Here is a 27,184-nt window from a genome sequence, read left to right as displayed (position 1 = left end):
GTGAAGCCAATCCGATACCCTTAGGTGTTATTCTCACCTCCCTCAGGACAATTTTCAGGTCCGTTAGGCACAGCTCCAAGTAGTTATACATCAGGCATGGCCTCAACTTAGTAGGGCTTTAATGGCACCTCCTTCCGGACACGTGAGCCTCTCCTCAAAGCCGGTGGGCGGACTCACATGGTTCCGCCCCTACCCCAAGGGGTTTCAGATTCTTAGGGCAGGTCCAATCATGCAGTGGGTAAAGGCCTGTAGAGTGGAGGCTGCCGCCCCCGCCAAGCACATTGAGGGATAACCTTATAGCCAAGTCAGTAACCCCCCCCTCGCTAAGACAACATGACCACGTTATTCATTCTCCGTCCTCCTGAAATTGGAGGGTCATGTCATGTGTCAGTGTGTTCGTGCTCCAGAGTCAGTATTACAACATCTGGTTCTGGGTCCACCATGTGCCGGGTTAGGCAAACCCAATTGTCAATGCGTTGTCATGAAATTAGGTCAACATCTTCCGGGCCTTAGCCCCGTGGGTGCTCCATTCCCAGATCCCATCCTTGCAGTACTATGGGAGATTGGGATACTGAAGCCAGGCATGCCAGCCTGCATTCCATGGCTCTCTGTACAGGAGCCGCCTGCAACAGAGCAGGGTGTGCGTGCCGCGCATTATGCAAAACCTCAGCAATAGGATTCATGGCCCTTATCTATAGATCATGGGCCACAATTTCACGCCTCCTTAAGGAACAACAGACTATTGCGACCATAAGTCGCAAGCTGGACATTTAGCCTTCCAGCCCACAAAGGTGGGTTTCACTGACTCCATGTCAGAATTTAGGTTTCGGCGTGCAAGATAGTGTTGGGCACAGATGTTTGCCTGCATTAGTAAATTAACCACCCTCTCTCTCCGGATACCCCTTTCGGGCTCCGGGGATCATGGCCCTCCATTGGAGCTTTCCAATAAGACGTTTCCCTGTTCCACGTAGCAGCCCTAACGGAATGCAGGGTTGGTCTGGGCTCACAAGGCCGACTTGTCCCGGAGGGCCTTGATTTGCTGCAAAGTACAGGTCTGGCCCAAGGTAATCCATTTACATATTTGGTGATCAAATTGATCGGCATGGCAAGGGCACGGCAGTGGCCCACGGCCAAACGCGAGTCAACGGATTATGCTCTGGCGGCACCTTATGGGGTTTTATGGCATGCCACGGGTCTGAGGAGGGGCCTCCTTTTTTTATCACTTCAACGGTTTGCTGTTGACTTAAGGGCAATTGTGTAGTTTCCCTTAATGTGCTTATTCCTGAGACCAGCAGACTCGTACGCCGGTACGGGTGCTCTTACATGGGCACGTTTTGATGTCTGGAGCTGCATGAAGAGCTTGTATGTCTTCTTCAGTATTCAGCTTCTGTCAACCTGTCACATTAAGATCCAGTGGCTCCATAGACGTGGCATACGTTGGGAGTCCCCTCCTCACTCTGTCCCACCAAGTTTGTCAGTCTTCCTCCGCAGGTCCAGGTGCTGCACATTGGAGGGAATGACTTCGGCTGTAAGCCAGGCAAGGACCTGATGGAACAGGCCTTGGTTGAGATGCAGGTGGTCTGGCATACCTGGCCGGAAGTAGCCCATTGCAGCCCTCACTGCTCCCATGGATCAATGGGAAGGAATGGAATGACGTTGCCAGTGGCAGGGCATGTTGGAAAGTGCACAGAGGAGTGGCTTATTGCCAGGTGAATGAGGTGATGGATGCACCACCCGCCAGGGAATTCTGTGGACATGGAGGGAGCGTACAGGTAGGACGGTGTCCACCTGTCTCATTTAGTGAATAACATATGTCTGTCTGATCTGCAAAGGGGCCTGCGGGAAGTTCTTCTGCGCAGGTGGGGGGAGTTTCACAATCTCTAGGCTGGTGACTCCTGTGGCGGCTAGGACGGGCAAAACAGGAAAGTAGGGATGGTGTGCATGCAGAGGCATCTTATGGTGACAGGTGACGCCTGAGGGCCCCCCGAATGGGTTGTGCGGCTCGGCGGGGGGATAAGGGTTGCCTGGGAGACCAACCCTACTCACTCAACCAGGTGTTTCGCGGCACCGGGTTGGGGGTGACACCGGAAGGTCTACCTCCCCCAGAAGGGGCAGTCCGGAGGGATGGCGAGATCACCGCCACCCCTCAGGCTGGGTATGTTTTCGCCCAAGAAGTGCCAGCTAGCCGCTGACACAGTTAGATGCCCGTCCTAGTTACCCCTTTGCAGCTATTTCAATAAATGTGGCCCAATTTTCAACCCAAGCTTGTTGTCTGCGTCTTCTTTAACCCATCTCCGCTCGCAATAGCACAGCAAGATTCCTTTATGGTGGTTTCAGCAATAGCGTGTGGGTCCTTGTTTTTGGCAATTATTTGAGCAACCAAGTAACTAGCCTTTTGAGCTTTCTCTGATGTCTTCATTCTCTTTGTGAATGATGCAGACTGCTTCTTTATAGATTTTGAAAGCTCAATAAAGTATCCTACTGGTTTTTCTGACAAATGACAGTGCTTTGAGGTAAAATGACACTTTAATTTATTTGCTACCATACTTTCATTTGCAAGTTGTTGTTGTTGTTCAGTCGTTCAGTCGTGTCCGACTCTTCGTGACCCCATGGACCATAGCACGCCAGGCCCCACAAACTAAACACTGGGGACAAGGATTGCTTCATTACCAGAAAATGTGAACCCCAGTTTCATATAATCTTTACTGTATAAACGAGGCTTGGAAATTGTTCCTTTACACTTCTTACGTACTAATACAGACTGTTCAACTGTTGATTCTTGCGTAGCTTCCTCTATAGCGGCTACATTTTATCCATTGCAAACGTCATCTTCACCAGCTTTCCTTTTCTGAATTAGAAAGGTATCCATTTTACGGGTAATTCAACTGCAATTTAATGAATAAATCTATGCAAATTTATTTCTAGGTTTTAGCATTAACTAAATATGAAAATAACAGGACTGTTCTTAGCGCTTATCTTTGTTTTTTCTTATGAAAATAACAGCACCTGCGCTCCACTCCCACAGCGATAAAGTGAGATAAAGATAGGAATCAGGACCAGGAGAAAATGTGAAAAATAAACAAAATTAACTAAAGTATTTACAATACATATTAGGACACATAGGTCCAGGTAGGAGCTCAGCTGCAAAAACACATGAAGTAGAGAAGCAAAAGTCCAACAAAAATGGTGTAAATATATATGTCTCACTACAAGGCTATACTGCTGTAAATATTTGCAATGCCTATGTCCAGAGTCCAGTTCCAGCACTATCCGGTGGTACACTGCCAGTGGGTGGTTAATCCACTATTACAGCACAGTAAAAATAAAAATAAATGGCAGAAATCAACAGAGCTCTGTTCCGACTGGCCAAGATGGCGGACGGCCCGCTCGGTGCAGTCCCAGGTGGCGTTTCCACCTGTGTGTTAGTTTGGCCTGGCCGCGCGGCAGCGCGGTGCAGTAGTCCGCGAAGGGCATGCCCGAAACCACGCAGGGCTGGTGGCCGCTGCCACTTCTCCGTGCCGGTGTCAGCTGAGCTCTGCTCCCAGGGCAGTGCCTCCCTTCCCCTCTCTTTGCCCCGCACCTCTACCTTTCTGGGGAGCGCAGGCTCGAAGCTCCTCACCTGCCCAGCACAGCCCTCCCTGCTCTGGGGGCGTCCAGTGGGCCATTGTTCTCCCCTGCTGCCCTGCAGCCGCACCGAGGACGTGGGGAAGCCTCTCGCCCGAGCTGATTGCAAATTGCTCGACTAATTGCTCCGCTAACTTGGAATTCTCCACACTCCTCATGCAGCCAGCATTACCACACTCCTCGCCATACCGCTCCAACACCGCCAATCACGTGCGTCTTGCGTCAAGACGCCACGTGATCCTAAAGCAGCTAATGTTAAAGCACCTAAGCCTTAGCAGCTAAGCTTCTTTAACATTGGCTGCTTTAGGAAGTTCCAGGGGAGGGACCAAGAGAAGCAAACATGAGTAAGGGAGCTCCGCGGTGCCCTTCCGCACAATTTTCGCGCAACACACCTACACACTGCCGGCGACACACTAATGTGTCGCAACACACAGTTTGGAAAGCTCTGCTGTAAAGGGTGGGAAGAAAGGTAAATCTTCTGCTGGGTTGTTCCAAGCAGGCCTCTTCAATGAAACACAATAAACTGAAATGACTTGATGACCAAAAGAAAGGGCCTGGAATAAGACTGCCCGTTATTTTTATTAAAGGCTCCTGTACTTTCAGTAACAAGCCACCACAAATCCCCTTCATCCAATTCATTAAGCCAACACATGTTTGGAGAAAGTATAATTTTGGATAAAAAGAGAGAAGCCAGACTGTACAAATTGTGACTGCACCATGACAATAGCTTTTACTAAGCACATCTTTGGAGTAATTTGGCAGTAATACTGGATGAAACAGCTTGGAGTTACTGGAGTGAAGCAAGTTACTCTGAGAAAATTGCTACGGTGGGAGGAGAAAAAGCTTACATGAGGTTATTTAACTTAGACATCATACAGTAACCCAAATCAACAGAAGGCTGCTTTTGTGGGTTGGCATCTTTAACTTGAGTCCATCTGCACTACATCTCCTTTTGCCCCCTTTTATTCCCTCTATAGGAAGTAAAGAGCCTGGAACCTCAACTGTGCCTGCCAGGGACTACCACAAACTCTCCACAAACTCTCCACACATCCTTAAATATATTCTACCCTTTTATGGCTTTTAATTGTAAGCCAGTTTGGGACACAATCTTGGCTAAAATGTGGGGTATAAATATAATATATAAATACAATACTTTCCTTGAATGTTTTCCAACAAGATTGGATAGGCAACTGACAGAAATGCTTTGGCTAAGGACTATCCTGTCTTAGCACAAGACTTTATTAGACAATCGCTACACTCCTCTTTGATTCCAAGGTACTAGAAATATACCATGCACAAGTGGGACCTGCAACAAAATGTTGCAGTGTAGAGTGCTCTTGTTCAGAGTTCCAGCCAGCCATGTTTTCTTCCAGGATATGCCATTCCATTTCCTCTCCTTCCCATGTTTCCAGTCCTCCCCCCTCCACAGTCCATCCACATGCCCCACCAAGTAGCTCAGTCGTCACTGGGCTGTTTTTGGATCACCCTGCACCCCATTCCCAGTTTTTTTTTCCCTCTGAACATCTGTATTTCTGCAAACCTTGGGATTTCTTCAAGCCTGCTGATAGCTCCCTTGTGTGTGTGGAAGGTGCTTTTTTGGCTAAATAAGTATCCACAGTGGGAGTTCACTTAGTATTTAGGATAAAATTGAAAGATAGGGGAACTGAGCCATTTACCACTCTATCTTAAATCACCCAATTGTGTGTACAAAGCTGCTAATTCATGTTACATACCTATAAAAGCCAGCTGCTTGGCTTCCATTATTTGGCCATACTTTCCTTTTGAAACAATGTTCCCTCCTGTTCAAAAATTAGAAAGGCTACTGCAACGAACAGTCAGTGAAGGCAACAGGTGTGCAAAGATGAGAAGGATCTGCCACTGAAGATGAATTGGTGGAGGCCACCCCACCCATTTGCTGTAGCAGCAAACACAGCAACAAAACAGAAACCCAAAACATAGTTGAGCCACCAGTCACCCTGTAAGTTCCAGTACCCATCATCATAATGACAAGAAATTTCCTTGTTCATCCCCATGAACCATCATACTGATAGGTGTTCAGAATAATAGTAAAAGTACTTAAAGTGTTGTTAAGATTTAGATAAGGCACTGTTCTCTTCCTTGTCAAAGGCTAATTTTTTAACCTTCAGACATTTTTTACAATATGATTCATTTACCCTTGAATAGATAGCAAGACAAGTAATAACTTCAATTTTTTCTTCATTTTGTAGTAATGTCTGGAGGATGTTAGCACTTTCTGTGCATTTGAGACTGCCAAGGGGACAGTCTGACCTCACTATTACTTTCTTAATTGTTTTCCTGCTGAGATGGAAATGGACCGTGGAGATAATAAAAAAGAATCCCTATTTCTTACATTTTAAAAAAGGTCTGAATAGCTGTGCAAGGATTTTTTTTTTTCTGAAAGGGAATTAGTGAACTACGGAAGAATAGATGGAAAGGGAGCAGACTGGTTGAAAATTTTCATACAATTTTGGCAACAGATTGCTTCCGTATATGTATTGTTACAGGTAATTTAACATATGCTTTGTGAAACGAGTTAAAAATCTCTTGCGGTGGCTAGTTTCCAAGGCCTCTCTCTGTTGGAAAAGAAAAGCAGATGTTAAGGAACTAGCCACTATTTATTTATTGAAAATATTTTTATACTAACATTTGAGGCAAAGCCTCCTCAAGGCAGTTTACAAAACAAAATGTTAAAACAATAAAAATGAAAACAATATAAAATGCAATTAACTAAAACAGTAGCATAAAACATTTAAAACATAAAACCATTTATAAAATAAAGATAAGTAGTCATTCATTTAAAAGCAGATGGAAAATGAAGGTCTTTATGGCCCATTCAAAAGCAGTCAGGGAGTGGTTACCCACACATCCCATAGTAGGGTATTTCATAAGGATGGGGTCCTACCTTTCGTGACCACTAACCAAATTGATCTTACCAGTGGGCACATGAACAGGGCCATTTTAATGAATTCCTTCTTACACTGTGCTTTATATTCTAATACTCTGTCAACAGCACACTTATAGCATTCTCTATATAGTATTATACAAACACTTCTCAACACCATAATATCATAACTCATAACATTGCACCAATAGCTGGACCCCAGTGGCTGAAAACAAATTAAATCACCAAACAGAGAAAATGTAACATGTGTGTCTATCCTTTGTCAGATAAGTTAATATTTTTTCTCTCTCTTGAAGAACCTTGGGAAGAACCTAAACTCTTTGATTTGTCATATGATTTGCAATTCATTTTTCACATAAACTGAGCTGAGGTTCAAATAACCTGATGTTCTGCAAGTCTGATAGGGGAACAGAAGAAAAAGATAATTCTTAGATCATTGTGAACCCTTGTTGACAATGAGTTAAATATTTTCAAGAGATACCGTGTGCTGCAAACGTAATGCAAGTAATACAGTTATCTATTTGGGCATTAAACTGCATTCATGCCCTCTAAATTATTCACACTGTGCATTGCTTAAGAACAGTTTTCCTGCATTTCAGAAGAAATCTACTTGCTTGCACAGCTTGGAAGAAATCCAGTACCCCATTTGGCCAACTACAGATCTAGTTTGCAATACAGAAAGAAAGCAATACTGCCACACACCACCACCCAAAACATCTAGGTCAAACTCATCTCTGAAATCAAGGATTCATTAATCAAATCCACACATGTGATGAAACAGTTTTTCCCCTTCAAAGATGGATCAAAGAGAGCACCTTCTCCTTTACCAACCTGCCTAGTCACTCACATCATGGGAGGGCTTGCTCTTGGTGGTTCCACGTGGACCTATGGCCTGATTGGTGTCCACCAGGAGAAGAGCCTTCATTGTGGCGGCCCCCTTCTTTGGAATTCCCTGCCTTGGAGCTCAGGCAGGCACCAACACGGTGTTGTTTCTGGCCCATCTTGAAAACAGCACTGTTCCAGGAGGCATTCCTTAATTGACTAGTAACAGTTTCTACTGGCTTTGTTTTTTTAAAAGCATAATTTTAATGTGGTGTTTTTAATCTTCTTTATTCTTTTCCTGTTTTATCTTTTGTGTTCACCACTCTGAAATCTGTTAGATTTGGTTGTTGTTTATTCGGTCAGTCACTTCCGACTCTTCGTGACTTCATGGACCAGCCCATGCCAGAGCTTCCTGTCGGCTGTCGCCACCCCCAGCTCCCTCAAGGTCGAGTCCGTCACCTCCAGAATATCATCCATCCATCATGCCCTTGGTTGGCCCCTCTTCCTTTTGCCTTCCACTTTCCCTAGCATCAGCATCTTTTCCAGGGTATCCTGTCTTCTCATGATGTGGCCAAAGTACTTCAGTTTTGCCTTGAATATCATTCCCTCAAGTGAGCAGTCTGGCTTTATTTCCTGGAGTATGGACTGGTTTGATCTTCTTGCAGTCCAAGGCACTCTCAGAATTTCCCTCCAACACCACAGTTCAAAAGCATCTGTCTTCACTCAGCCTTCCTTATGGTCCAGCTCTCGCAGCCATAGGTTTCTACGGGGAATACTATTGCTTTAACTATGCGGACCTTTGTTGTCAGTGTGATGTCTCTGCTCTTAACTATTTTATCAAGATTTGTCATTGCTGTCCTCCCAAGAAGTAAACGTCTTCTGATTTCCTGGCTGCAGTCAGCGTCTGCAGTAATCTTTGCGCCTAGAAAGACAAAGTCTGTCACTGCCTCCACGTTTTCTCCCTCTATTTGCCAGTTATCAATCAAGCTGAATGCCATAATCTTGGTTTTTTTGATGTTGAACTGCAACCCAGCTTTTGCACTTTCTTCTTTCACCTTCGTCATGAGGTTCCTCAGCTCCTCCTCACTTTCAGCCATCAAAGTGGTATCATCTGCATATCGAAGATTGTTAATGTTTCTTCCAGCGATTTTAACTCCAGCCTTAGCTTCATCAAGCCCAACACGTCGCATGATGTGTTCTGTGTACAGGTTGAATAGGTAGGGTGAGAGTATACAACCCTGCCGTACTCCTTTCCCAATCTTAAACCAGTCCATTGTTCCGTGGTCTGTTCTTACCGTTGCTACTTGGTCATTATACAGATTCCTCAAGAGGCAGACAAGATGACTTGGTATCCCCATACCACTAAGAACTTGCCACAATTTGCGATGATCCACACAGTCAAAGGCTTTAGAATAGTCAATAAAACAGAAATAATGTTTTTCTGAAACTCCCTGGCTTTCTCCATTATCCAGCGGATATTGGCAATTTGGTCTCTAGTTCCTCTGCCTTTTCTAAACCCAGCTTGTACATCTGGCAATTCTCGCTCCATGAATTGCTGGAGTCTACCTTGCAAGATCTTGACGGCTAGCAGCCGATGGTGCTGGTGGTGAACGACGAATCCGATGTTCTAAAGATCAACACACCATAGGAACCTGGAATGTAAGATCTATGAGCTTTCATTGGATGTGGTTATTGGATGTGGTTATTGGGGAGATGTCAAGATTAAATATAGACATTTTGGGTTAGATTTGGAGCAGTATACAAATATTGTATATAAATAAATAAATACATAATTGCTATTCATTACATGCAGCGGATAGCAACTTGAAACTACAGTTTCAGAGTCACATATTGAAAGATAAATTAAAATTACTACTAATTACATCCAGTGTGCTGTTGCAGGGGGGAGTGTGAAGTATATTTCTAGTGACCTAGCACTTGAACCAATAAATACAAATCTTTCTATGGAGCTTATGCAGATATAACTGTATGAATAATGTTTTAGGATTTTATTTCCTTTTTCTCCTAGTGGATTGTTTGAACAAAAGTGAAATAAGCAACAACTTCTAAACATTAAAACAGCCCTGCCAGATTATTCTTTATTAGCAATTCAATACAGATCTACCACACAATTAAAGAAGTCATATTCAACTAATCAAATTGGTTGTAGTAAATGAAGGTATACATTTATTGGTTATGTGGTGCAATGCTATGCATGTTTAGAAAGAAAAAAGTCCTACTTTTATAGGCTTTAGGGCTTTCTTCTGTCTAAACATGCAAAGGATTGCACCTAAAACTGTAAACAACCCAATGGGTTACATCCTATATTATGTGGGTGGACATTTGCTCTCGTAATGGAACTTTTCCATCCTCTCATTGCTGCTGTGTTCCTCTACAATTTGCTCCATAGAATTGCCCAGCCCTCTGGAGCAGGTTTGGGGCGGGGGGAGGGGGAATGACATGCCCTTTCCACTACATTGACAGAGGTTGGTGGTGGGAAACTCACTGTATGTCACCCTTTCTTTTTAGATGGTGCATATATACACCACAGCAGGTGCTGTCGGAGAAGGACTATTCACTCTTGTATGAGAGTGAAGGAAGAATGCCTTTTCTAAGACAGTGGCCCAGTTTTTGCACATAATGACGACACAGGGTTTTTTAAACCCTGGGTTATTGTGAATGACCCAACATGCTAGTAGGCATGTACAGATTTTGTAAAAATCATTCTGTCTGCATTTTGCAGACTGTCAGGTGCCTTTGGTTCCATTATCCACTCACTGACAGAATCGATTTTTTTTTCAATTTCCTGAATTTGTGCAGATTCACATTTGCACAAATGTGGAAATTCTCCCCCCCTAAAAAATGCGGAAATCCCCCCCCTCCGCTCGTTGTCATGCTTTAGCCTATGGGGGTAATGCATATTTTCAGCTGGTGGTTGTTTTTTTTGTTTGTTTTTTTTTACATATTTTTCTACAACTATATTTCCATAAAATTCCAGAAAGTAAAAAGAAACAGTCCGCAAGTCCATGCAATCCATGCTACTCAGGAAAAGCTGATCTGCTGCAGGTTCCTCAGATTGGATTCATAGAAATCCAAACTCATTTGATTCCATTGCGGATTTCTCCAACATCGCTACATGCTAGTTCATACTGCTTGATCACTGCTGCTTAGCTCCTCCTTTGCTCAAGCAGGACTGGCTAACCAACCGAGGGACACTTCATCCCTAGGTTGTTTAGCATGACATCCTGACCTGGAACTCTGGCTCGTCTCTTTCCCAACAAGCCAGAGTTGGAACCCAAGATTAACCCCTGGGTTCCAACTGTGGCTTGTCAGGGTTTGGACGTCATGCTAAACAACCCATGCAAATAATTAATATAAACTATAAGATGGTTTATACTCACATATGATGTTGACATGGTACATGTATTCTCTGAGGGAAACACCAATATTCCCAGTCATAATGTGTGGAACTTTGTATGGCTCATAAAACAACCACCTTATAGTTTATATTCATTGTTTGCAATGGGCTATGATTATAAGCAATAAACATTTTGTCATTATATTCATTGTGACCTAAACCCTACTTGCATAGCTTCAAGAATTCTGTAGCCACTTCTTGAACCCTACAGCAGCGGTCCCCAACCTTTTTGGGACCAGGGACCGGTCCATGGAAGACAATTTTTCCACGGACCGGGGGGGGGGGGATGGGACCAGGCAGCAGTAGGGGTGTGGGAACCCCGCCTTACCTTGAGTCCGCAGGGGGGGGCAATCCGTCCCTCCCCCCCCCCAGAATCCTCGTCAGCCCTGGCCGGCTCCGCTCCGCAGCAAGTCCGCAGAGCTGCCGGCCGACTCCAGCCAGGGGAGGACTTCCGGCCGCTGGGACGCAAATGGCATCCATGTAGTGGACACCATTTACATCCCTGTTCTTTCAAGTAATAGGCTATTACTGCAAAGAACAGGGCCAGAGCCGGCTGGCAGCTCCACGGATTTGCCGCGGAGCCGGCCAGGGCCAGCAAGGATTCCGGGGTGGGGGGGAGGGACGGATTGCCTCCCCCCCCACGGACCCAAGGTAAGGGGGGGTTCCCACACCCCTACTGCGGCCCAGTCCCTAACAGGCCAGGAACCGGTACCAGTCCGCGGCCCGGGGGCTGGGGACCCCTGCCCTACAGTATTTCATTTTAGGTCATGAAGTGGGAGTGAAAACAAATAGGAATTAAACAACTGTGTTTATTCTACACACCACAACTCACTACCTGACAAATATAGCAACAGTCCTCAGCTTAGCTCAGACTGCACTGAGCTTTCTTCCCATTTGGCCTTAAATCAACAGCACCATATACTACACATAGAGCATAGCTCTGTAGTAGGACCCTACTTTGGGAGCTTCCTTCTGTGTGCTGTTTGAGGAGAATGGAACTATTCTGTAGTTCTGGGGAGACAGGTCTGAGTAACACCTATCCTTGTTTTTCAAAGGGGACCTGGGTCCCAACAGTATGGAATAGCGAATGGATCTGGCTTCACGCGGTTGGAATAGTTTGATGCAGTGAAACCTTCAAGCAAAAGTACACAACTGTCAGAGTTGAGCACATTGGGGCCCCCCATCTGAGTGAAGCCATACCCACCAGCACCCATAGCCATGGCCGCAGGCAACAAATGTACCTGGTCGCAATGTATATGCGTTTAACAAATGCTGTTTTGGGACTCTGCTGCTCATTAGGGCTTTCTGAGGTGTGTCTACACAGGGCAAAAAAAAAAATCCCCCATAAACCATTTGGGATGAACAGAAGTGTGCAAGATCACGTGCAAGATCCATGCAATTTATTTCAAGAATGACATGCACACACACAACTCATCATGTGTGAAGCCGTCCTAAAGACAGAAAAAGCCCTTACACAAAACCACAAGGATAATACATTCACTTTGCCATTATTTATAGTTCTGTTTGTTACTGAACACAACGTAACAGGCACCCAGCCAGTATTTAAAGGCTGTGGGGCTAGATTTATAATCTCTTGAATATATTGGTCTAAAGCAGCCCCAACAGCCTGCAGTTTTTATCACAGTTTAATCTGCCTTTATAAAAGTTTTAAAAAGAGACTTCCTCTTTTCGATAAACACCAGGATTTCAAATAAACTCTGAATATAGGAACCTATGAGTATAACCTTAAATATAAATTATCAAGAGCATATAGAATTACTCTGTAACACAGCTGTGGCCATCATCAAAGAAATTTTTCTTACAGTTTGATTTCTTGATCTATACTTTGAACATTCTTGATAACAATTGTGCAGCTGTGCTCTACTTGAAACTCTAACATGAAATTACAGTCAAGCAGAAAAACACTTGCAAGTCAACTGTTTTGAAAGGCTGCAAATTTAGAACCAATGTTTGTAAATATTAGGGCATGAAGATGTTCTATTACACATTATTCTTTCCCACAGATACTCAAAGTGGGGAGGAAAAGGATTTTTTTATGAACAATATTTATCCTAACACATTGAATGACAAACAAAAACAAACTATTCACAACGCCAAACTTTTATCGCAGAGTAGACAACACAATAGATTGGGAAAGGGCAACTTATGGCCCTCCAGATGTGTTGCCCTACAACTCCCATCAGCCCTAGCTATCATAGCCAATAGGGAAAGATCATGGGAATTGTAAGCCAAAATATCTGGAGGACCACAAGTTGCCCAGACCTGTAGACTGTCATTATTCAAGTACACAAAATGTAATCCTTCAGTATAAAGGAGTTTTAAATAATGATGGAGCTAATGAAAAACAACAGCCCAACAAACAGATTTAACAGGAAATATTTCCCTATGGGAACTGTAAAATATGGCTCCCACTGGTGCCAGTAGAAGTTTTCTTCCCATTGCAAATAGCATGTGGCTATTTGTTAAAAAATAATCAACTGTGCAAGCCATCAGCCGTGTGAATAACATCACATCTAGTTGGGCCCTCAGTTTAAAATATTCAAGAATACTATTAAAATATTCAAGAATAATCTACAAAAACTTTTTATTATATTTATTATAGTTATATCCAAATGTTACATAGGGCTCACAGTTATCTCCCATCCAATCTGCTTAGCTTCAACAATACTGCTGGAATACGGAAGAAACACTAGATTCAGATCAAGTTAGTCTAACTTAGGCCCCACTGAAATCAATGTGAAAAGTTAGTCATAATAGGAACTAAGTGGAACTAACTCAGTCTGGATCCAACACTATATTTTTATCTCACCTTTCCTCCAAAACAGTGTTTTATACATCACGTAATTCCATGTTACCCTCAGAATAAGTCTTGGAGGTAGAGTAGGGATTTACCAAAGCCATCTAATGAACTTGCATGGGTGAGTAGCATTTAATCCGGTGCTTTCTATTCACGTCCAGTACTACGACATCTACGGCACTGCCCTGGCTCTCTTTCAAGCAATCCATGTGGTACTGATAGGCGTACTCATAAGCCAACAGCTATGACTTCAGCATGCTCTCCCACTAAACCAGTCTTATTCTTAGTTGCCTTGCAGACATTAGGCCTTTAAAAATTACTATTCAGCTATTATACTTAGCAAATACTTCTGTCAATATCAGTAGACGATCACTAGCTACTAAACATGGGCTACATTAGAAGCCCTGTAAATTCTATGTCCAATTACAGCACTTTGTCTTGGTCTTTAGACCTCCTAAAGAAGAGAATTATCACCGTAATCCAGATCCACATACCACAAGAACAAATATCTTTCTGATCACCAAACTGATAATAGAAACCAGCCTTCAGCATTCTTCAGATGAACAGAGGCTGACACAGAAAACCGGAACCTGTAATAAGATCTACTGAGAAAACTTTCAAGTGTCAAAGGACGCATCAACAAATAGTTTTGTCAGACTAATATCAAAAGCTCTCAGACTCTTGAAAGTATATAAACAATTTGCTGCCAGAAATTGTACAATTACTAACTTTTGACCTCAATTATGGGTCAACACAGTACAATAATATCCCAATGGGAGAAAAAGGTAACATACCTGTCGAACAAAACTGTTAGAGGTAGTGTCAGAAGATGTACTCCCATCTGAGCCTTTAAATCTGTTTTTTCTTCTTGCACCTTTGCTGTAAGACTGTTAAAAGAAAAATTTAAATTACATTACTTTACTTGGCATATAAGCTTGTATATATAAAGCAGGAGTGGGCAGAAGGTAAATTGGGATACTACTGGTAGATCTCTAGGTGATTTGAAGTATATCAGTAAGGATTTCTAACTCCCAACTATTTAACAGTGGCAACAATAAAATGACCACCACCAGCCCAGACACCCACACCCACACTAAACTGTTCAAATGAAGAAAGCTGTGGGAAGGGGGAGCTGACCGAGTGGATTTTTGTGTAGAAGGACCGCAAGGTCAGTTCTGGTACTCAAAGCAAATACCAGGGCTCAGAATTCTTTAATTCAAAATGTATGTCTTTTGTTCCAGTTGGTGGTCTCGGGGTTCTGGCAAAAGACAAAGTAGATCCCACAAGCCTGAAATCTGTGCACCCCTGGGATGAATCACAACTACTCAAAACATTCATGATTTTGTTATATTGATCAAGATTTATTTATATAATGTTTGTGTTCTGATGGCATTATCCTGAAGGCAAATGGGAATAATGGCAGAAGCACAAATCAATGCTTACTCTGCTCACTCTGACAACTGCTGGGTAGGAAGCAACATTCCAAGGTGCTTTGTTAGGACAAATCTAGATGCACTGACTAACTCGTGAACGATATTGTGATCGTATCACTCCAATACTGAAAAATCTGCACTGGTTACCAAGAGAGCCAGTGTGGTGTAGTGGCAAAAGTGTTGGACTAGGAGCTGGGAGATCCGGGTTCTAGTCTCCACTTGGCCATGGAAGCTCACTGGGTGACTTTGGGCCAGTCACAGACTCTCAGCCCAACCCACCTCACAGGGTTGTTGTTGTGAGGATAAAATGGAGAGAAGGAGGATAATGTAAGCCACCTTGGGTTCCTTGCAAGGGAAAAAAGGCGGGGTATAAATGCAATAAATGAATGAATGAACCTGTCTTTATATGAACCTTCTCAGTTACTAAGCATGAGATATTATGTTAAAGATGTGCAGAAGCCCGCTTGTGGGGCACGTAGGATAGGGCTTTCTCCAGTGTTGCTCCCAAACTCTGGGATGCACTCCTTCTGGAGGTATGAATGGTCCCCACCCTCTTGCATTCAGGAAGGGTGTCAAGATGCATCTTTTTAATTTGGCTTTTAATGTTATTTTTTAATGTTCTTAGCAACGTTATTGGTTTATAATTTTTGTAAACTGTTTTGGTTGTTACCAGAAAGGTGGTACAGAAATACAATAAATAGATAATCAGTCCAACCTGTGTCATAACAATTCTCCGTGAAACAGCGGGATGGCAGATTTAAAGCACAGTCTAGGCAGGAAGGAGGGTGGAGTTAACCTGCCTCTGTCCCCCTCCACACATTGTTTCTCGGTCATTTTTTTCTTGATGTGGGTTACTTGCAGTCACAGAATTCCACCAGGAGAAGAATGACTAGAGAGAAGTCCTTTCTGATAGAAAAGCAAGGATTGAGGAAGTACAGTGCTAGAAATACAGGGGGCAAGGTGGCCCTGGTTCCCTACCTTCTGTGATGCAACCCTTAATATCTGTTTTCAGGAGACTTCAGGTTGTATGAAGTGACTAAAGTTGGAAGAATCTGAGGCTTGTGAATTTCATTAAGGGTCTCACTACCAATAATTGAAGCACTTCAGAAGGTTCAGATTTTATTGTTATTTAAAATTATTTTTAGGCTGCCTTTAAGGGTAGAAGCCTTAAAGATCTCAGCCATCTTGCACTGTAAATCGATCCCCCCGCTTGATAGGTAATCAGCAGTGACCTGATTGCCACTGTCACATCTACTTTGGTCCTTATTCAACAGCAGACCAGTGTTCTGTGTTTTATTATCCTTTACTGCCATCTAGGTGTGGTATGCCATTCCCCTTGTTGTTCAGCACTTCACTAATAAGTACTTTTCAGAAATACCATCTGTCTCATCAGACAAAGAATCGCGTTCTCAAACACGATTCTATGCCTGCTATATGCAGTTTTACAAAAGTTGCTTTGCAAGTGATTTAAAAATTCTTTCTTTTAACAAACTTTAAAAGAAATACACAATTGCAAAAAAAAATAGTTAATTTTAAACACACATGCTGTCATAATGCTATAAATTACAATAAAAAACACATGATATCACAATTCAATTGTCTTTGGGAAAGACTGTAACTCAGTGGAAGAGCACAAACTTTGCATGCAAGAAAGTCCCAGGTTCATTCCCTGGCATATCCAGACAGGACTACTAAAGATCCCTTTCTGAATCACTGAAGACCTGATGTTGTAGACAATATTGAGCTAAATGGTCTGACTCAGTATAAACTTCCTATGTTCCTAATGATCAACAATAACATTTACAACCTTGATAATATATGCAGACATAAATTCATAAGGATTTTTTCAAAATAAGATTTTAAAATTCCACTCATCCAAAAAATACTTCTAATTACCTTGTTGTGTCTCAGTAATAGCTGCCAATTTACACCTGGTAATTATATTCCCTTTTTTTCCTTTGCAAGTGAATTGACAGCTTAGGGCGCACGTTCTCCTATGTATAAAGCCCACCCCGGGGATCTGTGCATTTGTCATCAGAACACATGCTGCATCAGGTCTCATAACTATCCATGGGAAGATTAGATTGAACTAAAAACAGGTCTTTCTTGGTGAAGGTACCATGTACTCCCAGATAAGATCCGTCATGCCGATCCATCATGCCTGCACTATTAGAATTTCTAGAATGTGGTTAAAACCTAGGACCAAACTACATTATCTTAAAAGCATTCTTAACTAACATGCTAGATTGGCCATGTCTCTTTCTCTAGAAAAAGGAGCCATGAGGGAGCTCAATCCATTTTGATCTACATTCCTGCATCTGCTTTTGGTAAAGAAGCATGGCCTAAGCATGTTTCTTTCTAAGCATGCTAGTTAAAACACTTTTACCCTTAAATGTTGTTTGGCCCTTCTTTGTTCTACCAGGCCTTTTGAGGTCCCTGAGGGCATTGACTTCTCTTGACTGTGCGGTTTAAATGTTTGTACTTTTAAAAAATGTGCTATATTAATTTTCAGTTGCTGTATTATCTTTTTGTAAACCATGTTGAGCGTGCCTTTTTCTTAGAAATATTGCCTTCATAAACACATTGCTTTCTGCTTTCATGTATACAGCTTATCAGAGCCTGTTCTATGTCTAAGTTAAAGGAGAATGAAGAGATTTTTTTCTAAACATAAAAATGGCAGAAAGCTGGAGACTTCATCCAAGCTCCCATTACAAGCAATAGATAGACCACATAAGAAATCTAAAACTGCCCCTCTACCTGAAGACGGTGTCTCCCATTTACAAGCAGGCTGTTTTCCACCTTGTGCTGGAGCACTGTACAAGAAAAGTGAAACTAAATCCAATGGAGCCTTTTTTTTTCTTTTGTTAACACCCCCCCCCGGGGGGGGCACCATGGTCCTGATTCAAGTTGGGACTGCACACACTTACAAAGAGGTAAAAAGGACTAGCAGACATAGCTCCCCAATGCATGCGAGAGAGGACAATTAGTTTGGCCCTAAATTCTGCTTACACGAGAGCTTCCAAAATCTCTTGTACAAATGGAAGCAGGTGAGCTTCTATAGTACAGACGTATTATAACACCGTGTGAACCCCTACGCAAGATCTTCCACAAGTATTTGCATAATAGTACTAATGGCTATTTTCCTTCTGCTCCCACTTCTTTAGATCCATTCAAATATCTTTGAAGAATATTAGAAAAGGAAATGGACACTCAGAAAGAATGCATTATGTTTATTATTGTAGGTTTACTGAATTACTAAGGTTATACATTGGAACAGATACCTGCTATTGGCATTATACAGAACAGACAGCCGAACTGTAAGGAGGGCAGTGACAATTATAATATAAATATTAAAATGAAAAAAAGTTCTAAGCAGACAATCCAATACAAAAACTTCACAGAAATGGTGGTTTATAGCAGACATTTGGTCATGGTGATTTCCTGGTTCCCTCCACCCTAGCGATGTGAAGGCCCGGGAAAAAAACAGAAAAATTCAGAGGAAAAAATTTTTTTCCCCTGAGGACCGTTTTTTCCAAAAAATTGGAAAAATTGAACGGTTTTGGTTATGAAATATTTTACTTTAGAATTTGAGACAAAGTATCTATATATTGGTACCCAGCCTTTACTTTCCCCAAAATGATTTCTAAAAACTATGTAACCACAACACTTTTATAGAAAGACCAGAGATGTAAAATGTCTGGAAATAATTTTTCCATGGGGAAAAATATTTTTTAATCCTCCCTATAAGATTCCCAGCATAGTTAATTATTGACCTAAAGTATATTTTACTGATAGACATTTATGCTTAGTTTCCCAACAGGCAGAATCACCACTGCGCTTCCTTGACAGCCTAGGTTTTGTTCTATAGGGTCCTGTGTTGCTGATGCTGTAGCAGTCATTTAATGTAGTTCTAATTTATTCAGACAATAATTACAAATTTAATAACCGAGTTTACTTTTAAAAGTTTTTAATATGATAATTTTATGATCAAACTAAGACATACATAAAATAACCTTAGGAACAGAAAGGCTGCTTCACGTTCCTAAAGCAGCCCTCCGCAACCTGGGGCCCTCCAGATGTTTTCGACTACAGTAACCAGCATTCCTGACCATTGGCCATGCTGCCTGAGGCTGATGCGAGTTGAAGTGCAAAATATCTGGAGGGCACCAGGTTGGAGAAGGTTGTCTTAAAGCAATAAAGTGATTTTAGGCCTGTAACGAGCGCTAAAAATAAGTATTGCTTACTTTTCAATTTTTCCACAATTTCCAATTTTTCTAGAAAAAAAAACAGGAAAAAAACCTTTTTTTCCATGGCCTCAAAATTTCTGGAAATTTTACATTTCTACTAGGGCCCAATGATTCTAGGTACAATATTAAAATTTTCTTTTTGTCATTGCCTAACAAAACCTACTGAAAACATGAAACTTAGAAAGGAAGCACTAAATTTCTCCACAGGTGGTCTATAAAAAAAGAAAGAGGCATGTGCTTAGAGATTAACATTCTCCTTGGATTTTAGGTCCAAAATAGTTGGGTTATAGAACAATCCTTTGCATAAGGAAAGTAAGTCCCATTGAGTTCAATGGGGCTTACTCCCAGGTAAGAAAGTATAGGATTTCAGTCTGGTTTTATCCCAAAAAAATTACAAGAGTTGGCATTGTTCCGCTAGCAGTTGTACAACTGCTAGCAAAACAACTAGCAAAATTAGTGCAAGCAACAACTAGCCTAATGAAGCCAAAATTAGTTTTGCAGTGCCTTGTAAAATACCTTCCAAAACGCCTTCTGGAACAAGTTGCTGACCATGTTACAGAACACCTTGTGCAATGGCTTTGCAGAATGGCTTGCTCAATGGCTTGTATAAGCAGAATCAAAGTATTGGATCTGACAGTTGTGCAAAGATGGAAACAGGTTTCCACAATTGACAGAAGCATACAACCCATCATAATCAAATGTTACTTTTAACAGAGTGCTTAAAGCATTAAGGCATCTTATCCCTTTTATTCAATGTTTCATTAATGGAGTCAAGTAGTCCATTATTTCATGACTTAACTACAATAGAAAATCTACTAATACATAACAAATCTTTACTGAACAATATGTTTGTATGAAACATCAAAGCTACCCAAAAGGGAATCGAAATAAAAACATAAGGAAGTTAGTGTTCCTCAGTTATGGCACTGACAAGACTTCAGGGGGAAAAAGAACTCAGAAGGTATGCATGTTTCTCAACAAGTAGGAATTAAAAAGCCCTGACAAAATGTAAACGTTCAAGAGGTTATTCAAACCAGAGACCGTCATATTTAGAAGTCTAAGCTTAGCGATTCCAAGATGTACATATAAGGGGGAAATTAGAAGACTTAAGATTATTTAAGAAAATAAAATCTCTCCAGACTAGAAGCACAGAGACCAACAGAGTAGGAAGATTATGGAAAAATGCAAAGGAACTACTAAGTATGAGGCTATATACAAAAATAAATTAAGGAAGCCTAGCTAATTAATAAGGAGAGACTGGTGATTTATCTGCATTAACCTCTACCATAAAGAATGAGTGAACTGCCCACCTGAAAAAAATGTTCTTTACAGCTGTGAATGTGATACTGATTATGAGGGATTACATTTTCAGAAGCAGTAGCACTAGAAGAAAGAGAATGAATGCATTTTCTGGCACAGAAGGTATACAACCATGATGAGCTTAAGAAGCAAGGAAAACACAAGGCTGCACTGCCAGAACAGGAGTAGCATAAGCAGCCTGCAAAACAAAGCTATAAATAACTATATTAGATCCACTATATTACAAACCAATAAAATGTGCATTCCAACCAAGTAAAATTGGTCAAATTAAAAATAAAGAACATTCAGGGCCAATAGGCAGAATAAACTGATAAAGGTTTCTTAGACTCTGCCACCTCAAGCTGCACTTAAGGGTTGTATATATGCATGCCCCCCATCAAAGAGGCTTTCCTTTTATCCCTGTCATGCTAGCATCCTATGTGCAGGGTTTTTATATATGAATGCCTGCAGAGATCTCGGAAAAAGACCAGTTGCAGAATCCATCTTGAAAACTATATTTTTCAGAGATCTCTGCAGGGGGTTGTGTGTGTGTGTGTGTGTGTGTGTGTATGTATACAGAAACAAACAATATTGTATTTGTATGGTTTTTAATTTTTGTAAACTGCCCAGAGAGTTTTGGCTATTGGGCAGTATAGAAATGTAATAAATGAAAATGAATGAAAAAGAAATATAAAAGCTAACCCCTGGAGAAGGCCCATACTCAGGGCCAACATGAGTAGGGCTACTTCTTGGAATAAAACCACATATATTTTTTCAACATCCTGAGTCTTCATCTCTTTATTCCACTGGAGCTGCAGGTGAACCCTTACTCTAGCTTTTCTCTTACAAAGAGGTAGGCTCCGCAGGTGGCACCTTTTTCACTGGTAGCACCATAGTTTTGGAATACCCATCCTAGAGAGGCCTGTCAAGCTTTCTTTTCATATAGTTTTTGATAACAAATAAAAAAAAATCTGTTCTTCCATGCTAAGGACAGACGGTCTAGTGTTCTAGCACATTTGTAATGACTTAGGGTGCAATCCTATGCATGTTTAGACAGAGAACAGGCCTACAACTCCCAGCATTCCCCAGCCAGCAAGCCTGGCTGGGGATGTCTAAACGTTCATAGGATTGCACCCTTAACAGCTTTTCCAGTAGGTTTATAGTAGCAGGCTCTGATTAGTTTGGATGGTTCTTTGCTTTAATGTCTTTCCACTGCTTTTAATGGGGTTTTATTTAGGAGGCATTTTGAGTGCTATTGCATAAAGGTGGTTTAGAAATATAAAAATGAATGGATAAATGAATGAATGGGCATGATTCTCTCAAATGCCACAAAAAGTGCTGTTTCATTCCATTAAAAGAAAAAGTAAGATACCAATATTTTACTTTTGAAAAATCTGCCATTAAAAATTAATCTTCAGCAAACGATGTTTATTCAGCTTTTTAAAGCAAGAGTATTAACACGATTTGTCTTTGTCTAAGCAGCAAAACATTATTACTTTGATGAATATCAGTTAATTCCTCATGCACCTCTTTCTTTATTGAAGACTGCATTTCCATCCTCTTTAAATTTCACAGCAGATTTCACATCAGCTCCTTGGATTTCACAGGATACCTCTGGAGTGGTGATGGTGAAGACTGATGCCTTTCAATTTCAGCCAGTCAGAACACCATCTTCTGTGAGCCAAATTCTGAAGATTAGTATGCTACTCAATTTGTCACTTCTAGAAACTTTATAAAACTTTGGTGATCAGTGATGGGCAACCACAGCTTCATTACAAATGTAGTATTCTTGTCAGTTTCACAGAGAGCAAACAGTGGGTTGTCTTTGTGTATCAAACTGCGGAAAGCTGTTCATAAATAATATTGTTGCCTATCTTGAAGCCTAGTTCTAATTTAATAAACCAAACGGCAGAAAAGGCGGAAAGCAGTGAAAAGTGAATCTATTTGTCAATTGTAAAAGTTTTATTTATTCAGTTTCAATCTTCCCCAGAAAATGGTCGACTATGGGGGAATTTGCCAGATTGACACAAGCATGAAGGAAAACAATTGTAATGCAGCGTGATTATTATGTTAGATCTTTACTACTAAGATTCAAGGTCAGGATCACTTTAGAAAACAAAAGAACCAGTCAAAGAGAAAATACAACCCTGATGAAAAGATAAATAGGAGCATGTCAAATTTCTCCCACCCTCAGGATACATTTTTGTTCACCACTTATACAAGCAGGAATAGTGCGGGAGATATAAGTTCACCAAAGGTATAGTTTTTAGCAAAAGAAATAAATGTAGCCAGACTAGTTTGACATAAATGTTCAGAAATGTCATTTCATATTTATTAGTAAATAGAAATGTTGTCCTTCTCCAGTATTCCTATTTAGTTAAATTATTGTAATTGATTTTCTTCAGGATTACTTATTCCGATTTTTTTTTAATCTGAGAATAGCCACGGTGTTTTTGTTCATTATTTCTACCATGTAAGTTTTTCTAAAATTTATTCTATACATTAAACACCATTAAAAAGATGTAAAATGTTTACATTAACACAGTTACAAGTTAGGCTGAAAACACCCATGCTTAACAAGATGCTCATGGGTTTAAAATATGCAGTAGAGCAATCTAAGCAGCTAACTAGCACAAACCTAGAATAATCTTTCAAAGGGTGGACCATGCAGTTAGTAAGAAAACACCTCTCACGCATGTGTATGTACACATACACATCCGTGAAATATATTGTGGCTCCCTTTCCTGTAACACTGAAAACCAGAGACAGAAATAAGAATTTAGAAAGCAGCAGACACCTTCTCACACATAAAGTCCTTTCACAAATGGTACATCTTCCGTTAAAATGCTCTTTCAATCTCTGAAGGAACAGTGGGAATGACTAAAGAGTAGAATGTCACTGTATAGAAAGCAGCACGTAGAAAATTGCTGAACCATGAGAAACAATTGACATATTAAGGACAACATTCATAGTTAACATGCTCTTCTTACACCTGCACTTCTCAGATGTTGAACAATAATAAACACATGCACTTCTCAGATGGTGAATAATTAAATAAATAAATGTGTCTGGTTTAGTAGAGCACCGTCCCCAATCTGGTGCCTCCAGATGTTTTTGACTTCAGCTCTCATCAGCCCCTGCTAGCATGGCCAATGGTCAGGAATGCTGGGAGTGTAGTCCAAAACATCTGGAAGGCAAAAGTTTTGGGAAGGCTGGAGTAGAGTTATTGAACATCATCGTCTCTTTACATTAAGGCATACTGTTAAATTTATTTGAGTAAGGGCACAATCCTGTTGAGATAGACGGTCGCCTCCGACTTCCTCTGAAGTCGGAGGTGACCGCTTATCCAATGCAGGGCGGCTGAAGCATAGAGAAGATTCCCTCTGTGCTCCAGCTGCCCTGCAGTTTGCCTTAGACACCTGATTTCGGGCATCTAAGCACAGCTTCGGGGAGGGGGCGGGAATGGGGCTGGAGACCTAAAACAGCTTCCGCTGTCTCCTCCACTCCCCACCCCCAAGAACGTCCCCTTTTCACCCTGTCTGTGCTCCGTGTTAGGAGCATGGACAGGCACAGAGGGGCAGCCACCATGGTTCTTTCTCTGCTCTGGCTAGGAGGGGGAGGGGGCTGGGCACACGGTTTCCCAGCTGCGAGCTCATAGTGCTATCTACGAGCTTGGAGCTGGGAAATGGAAAAATCCTATCTCCCCCAGACGCTGTCTAGGGGACATAGGATTGCTCTCTAACTTTTTCAAAAACCCTAGAAGAGTACTGGTTCATTATCAGGATTAGAATCTCTACTGTATCCATAAACATCTATCCACTTTTCTCCGCTCTGATCCTATATAACCCTAGGTGTGAGCATGACAGAATGGCTCAAGGAATAATACTTTGTTCATTACATATTTAGCATTAACCCATATTGTATATGCCACATATAACAATTGTGTTCAAAAACATGTGTTTTATTAAAATATATGTAATATATGCGCTTCAAGGACTACTGACTGGCCACAACTCTCTGCAGGATGTACCCAAATGGGAAAACGTATTTTCCTGGCTTAAATGTGTTATACAGTTAGGCCTTTCCCATCAGCTTTAGAGAATTGGGTCTTTTGCTCTACTTGCATTTCCCTGCAACAAGTTCCTTTTAAGCTGATATGGCTGTGTCTGAACAAAGAAAAGTTCTCCAGTGGGTCTAAATTTTAGACTCTTAAGGGCATGTAAAACCACTTATGGTAAATAATAACCACCTGGCCTGTTTCATAAATGCATGTACATCACTTGATTTCTCCATATTGGATTACTGTCCACTTGATGACTAGCAACCGAAACAACCAGACAGTTTTGGCTACTGGACAGTATAGAAATGTAATAAATAAATAAAACAAATAAATAAAAGTGTGTGAACAGATGCGGGTAAAAGAGCACTATGTGTTGATGGGGTATTAATGACCAGCAAAATAACAGTTCAGTCTATGGTGGTGTATCTCTGATAGCCCATTCACACATGCAAGTCATCAACTGATGCTGTAGTAGTCAAGTGAACACCCATGTGTGAAGAAGCAGCACCCTGTTGCACTCATAATCTGGGGAAAGAATAGTTCTTTTCCCCACCATTTGAGTGCATATTTATATGGTAAATTGAGAATTTCATTCAGGATGTGGGTTTGTTTGTTTTTTAGTGAAGAACTAAAGGAGGAGCTAGTTGGTCCAGATTAATCAACTAAGGCTGAAATCCTAAACTCACTAACTAGGGAATAAATCCTATTGAACCCACTGGGACTGACTTCTGAGTAAACATGCTTGGGCTGTAGAGCTGCAATAGTAAACACGTAAAGGTGGTTCCAGACAGAGATCCTACCGCTACCACTCGGAAGGCACTGTGCAGCTATTTCATCTCTCCCTCCTTACCAGATTTTCTGCAGGAAGGAAAAAGACACAAGAAACAATGGAAAAGAACGGGAGGATTACGATTGGAAACAATGACATCTGGACCCTCTGTAAAATTCCGTGAATGAAGCAGGGCAACCAGCATGCTAAAAGCTTCATCTGGAAGCACCCTAAAAGTCCCATTGAACACAGCGGAGTTTACTTCTGAGTAAACCACACATAGGATTGGGCTGTTAGGCTGCAATCCTAGCCACACTTGCATATACGTAAGTCCTACTGAGCAGAGTATGAACTACTCCCGAGCAGACCTGCCTACTCAGGCTTAGTAGGCTCCGGCTACACAAGTACAGATAGGGCAGAATTTCACCTACGCTCAACCTGGGACTGGTGCATAGCCGAGTCTCCTCAGCTTTCCCCACTCTTCTCTTCCCTTTGAACAGCAGCTTTACCTTCGAGGTAGAACGATGGAAGCCGGAAAACGCTGAAAGAGGAATCAAAACTTTCCCAGACAAAAGGCGGCAGCCACCTCTGGCGGGGGCCACCACACGGGAACACACACACGCACACACACGCACATGCGGCCAGCAGACCCTCCCCCGCACCGTGACAACCCCACGTCCTCCACCCCATAATTGTACCTGCACCGCCGTGACCAGCGCCGGGGGATTGTCCAGCAGCTCCATCTGCAGCTCCTGCGCCGCCGTGGCTGGGGTGGGAGGCGATTTGGACATGTCGCTTTGGACCATTGGCGAAAGGAAGGAGGAAAAGTCAACAGGGCCGTTCCAACAACAAAGCGCCTCAGCGAAGCGAAGGAGTCCCCGCTTCGGCGACGGCAGCCAGGGCTGCTGCTGCACGAGGGCGGCTCTGCTGCTCCCTCAGGGATGGGCCATTTTGAAACGTTGAACCGCCCGCCCGGTTTGGTTGCTGTGTGAGCGAGGAGATGGGCGAGGAGGAAAGGAAGGCTCCTGCCCAGCGCCTCGCCTCGCCCTGCCTTAAGTAGCGCGCGGCTCCTGCCTTGGAGAACGCAGCGCGCGGCAACCGCTACTACAGCCGAGCAAAGGGGGAGGAGACGGGGAGGAGGCGCCGGAAAGCAGCAGAAAGTGAGAACCACAACCCTCTCCCCCCAGCCGCCGCCGCCGCCGCCGCCGCCACCCCCGATAAAGGTGGGAGAGGAAAAAAGAGCGGGAAAAGCTGAGGTGGTGGGCAGCGCGCCATTGAATGCGGGCAGACGTGCCCCTTCAGAAAAGTTGCCAGGTCTTGGATTTCTCCTCATGTGCCGTAGCTGACGCCTGGGGCCAGAAGAAGGAAAAGCAGCCCATGGGCGAGAAGAGGCAGTGAAGAGAGTACATAGCAATCTCTCCTCCTTCTCCCTGCCCTGCAGCAGAGGTTGGAAAAGAGGGGGGGGGAGGGTGAGATGGACCCCCCCCCGAATCAGGTAGCCCCCCTGGAAGCTTCCCCCAGCTCTGCCTCTTTCTTTCCGAGTTCTGCCTCTTCTGGAGCTCGGGGGAGCAGGGAAGTGTGCAAGGAAGAGAAAGCAGCAGCTGCTTTTGCCTCTTCTCTCTTGTGGGCAGGGAGGATTGGGCCCACAGTGCTGTCCAGAGCAGCATGTGAGCAGATGCCTCTGAACATAAGGGCATAAGAAGGGCCATGCTGGATCAGACCAAAGGTCAATCTAGTCCAGGCTTCTGTTGCCACACAGCTGCCTGTGGGA

At 42.5% G+C, this 27,184-nt stretch overlaps 1 protein-coding gene across 5 annotated transcripts in view; it reads right to left on the bottom strand.

Annotated features, from left to right (window-relative positions):
• The window catches only part of CACNB2 (calcium voltage-gated channel auxiliary subunit beta 2), a 258,911-nt gene extending 232,163 nt beyond the window's left edge, over positions 1-26,748 (bottom strand). For 2 of the 5 annotated variants that reach the window (XM_084859012.1, XM_084859011.1), the window contains exons 1-3: positions 26,112-26,617; positions 22,112-22,258; positions 14,400-14,492 (exon numbers count right to left, since the gene is read on the bottom strand). In XM_084859012.1, the coding sequence (XP_084715138.1) occupies positions 14,400-14,492; positions 22,112-22,141 (123 nt within the window). In that variant the 5' untranslated portion in view covers positions 22,142-22,258; positions 26,112-26,617. Of the gene's footprint in view, positions 1-14,399; positions 14,493-22,111; positions 22,259-26,111 lie in introns of all 5 variants that reach the window. The other 3 variants (XM_084859008.1, XM_084859007.1, XM_084859005.1) reach the window with 3 other exon arrangements.
• Between the last annotated feature and the right edge of the window lie 436 nt (positions 26,749-27,184).

This window comes from Heloderma suspectum, chromosome 5 (assembly GCF_057233095.1).
Source record: "Heloderma suspectum isolate Gila_16-S chromosome 5, 16-S_ref, whole genome shotgun sequence".
NCBI lineage: Eukaryota > Metazoa > Chordata > Lepidosauria > Squamata > Helodermatidae > Heloderma > Heloderma suspectum.
The sequence above is the reverse complement of the archived record's forward strand: the minus strand, read 5'-3'. Positions and strand labels throughout refer to the sequence as shown.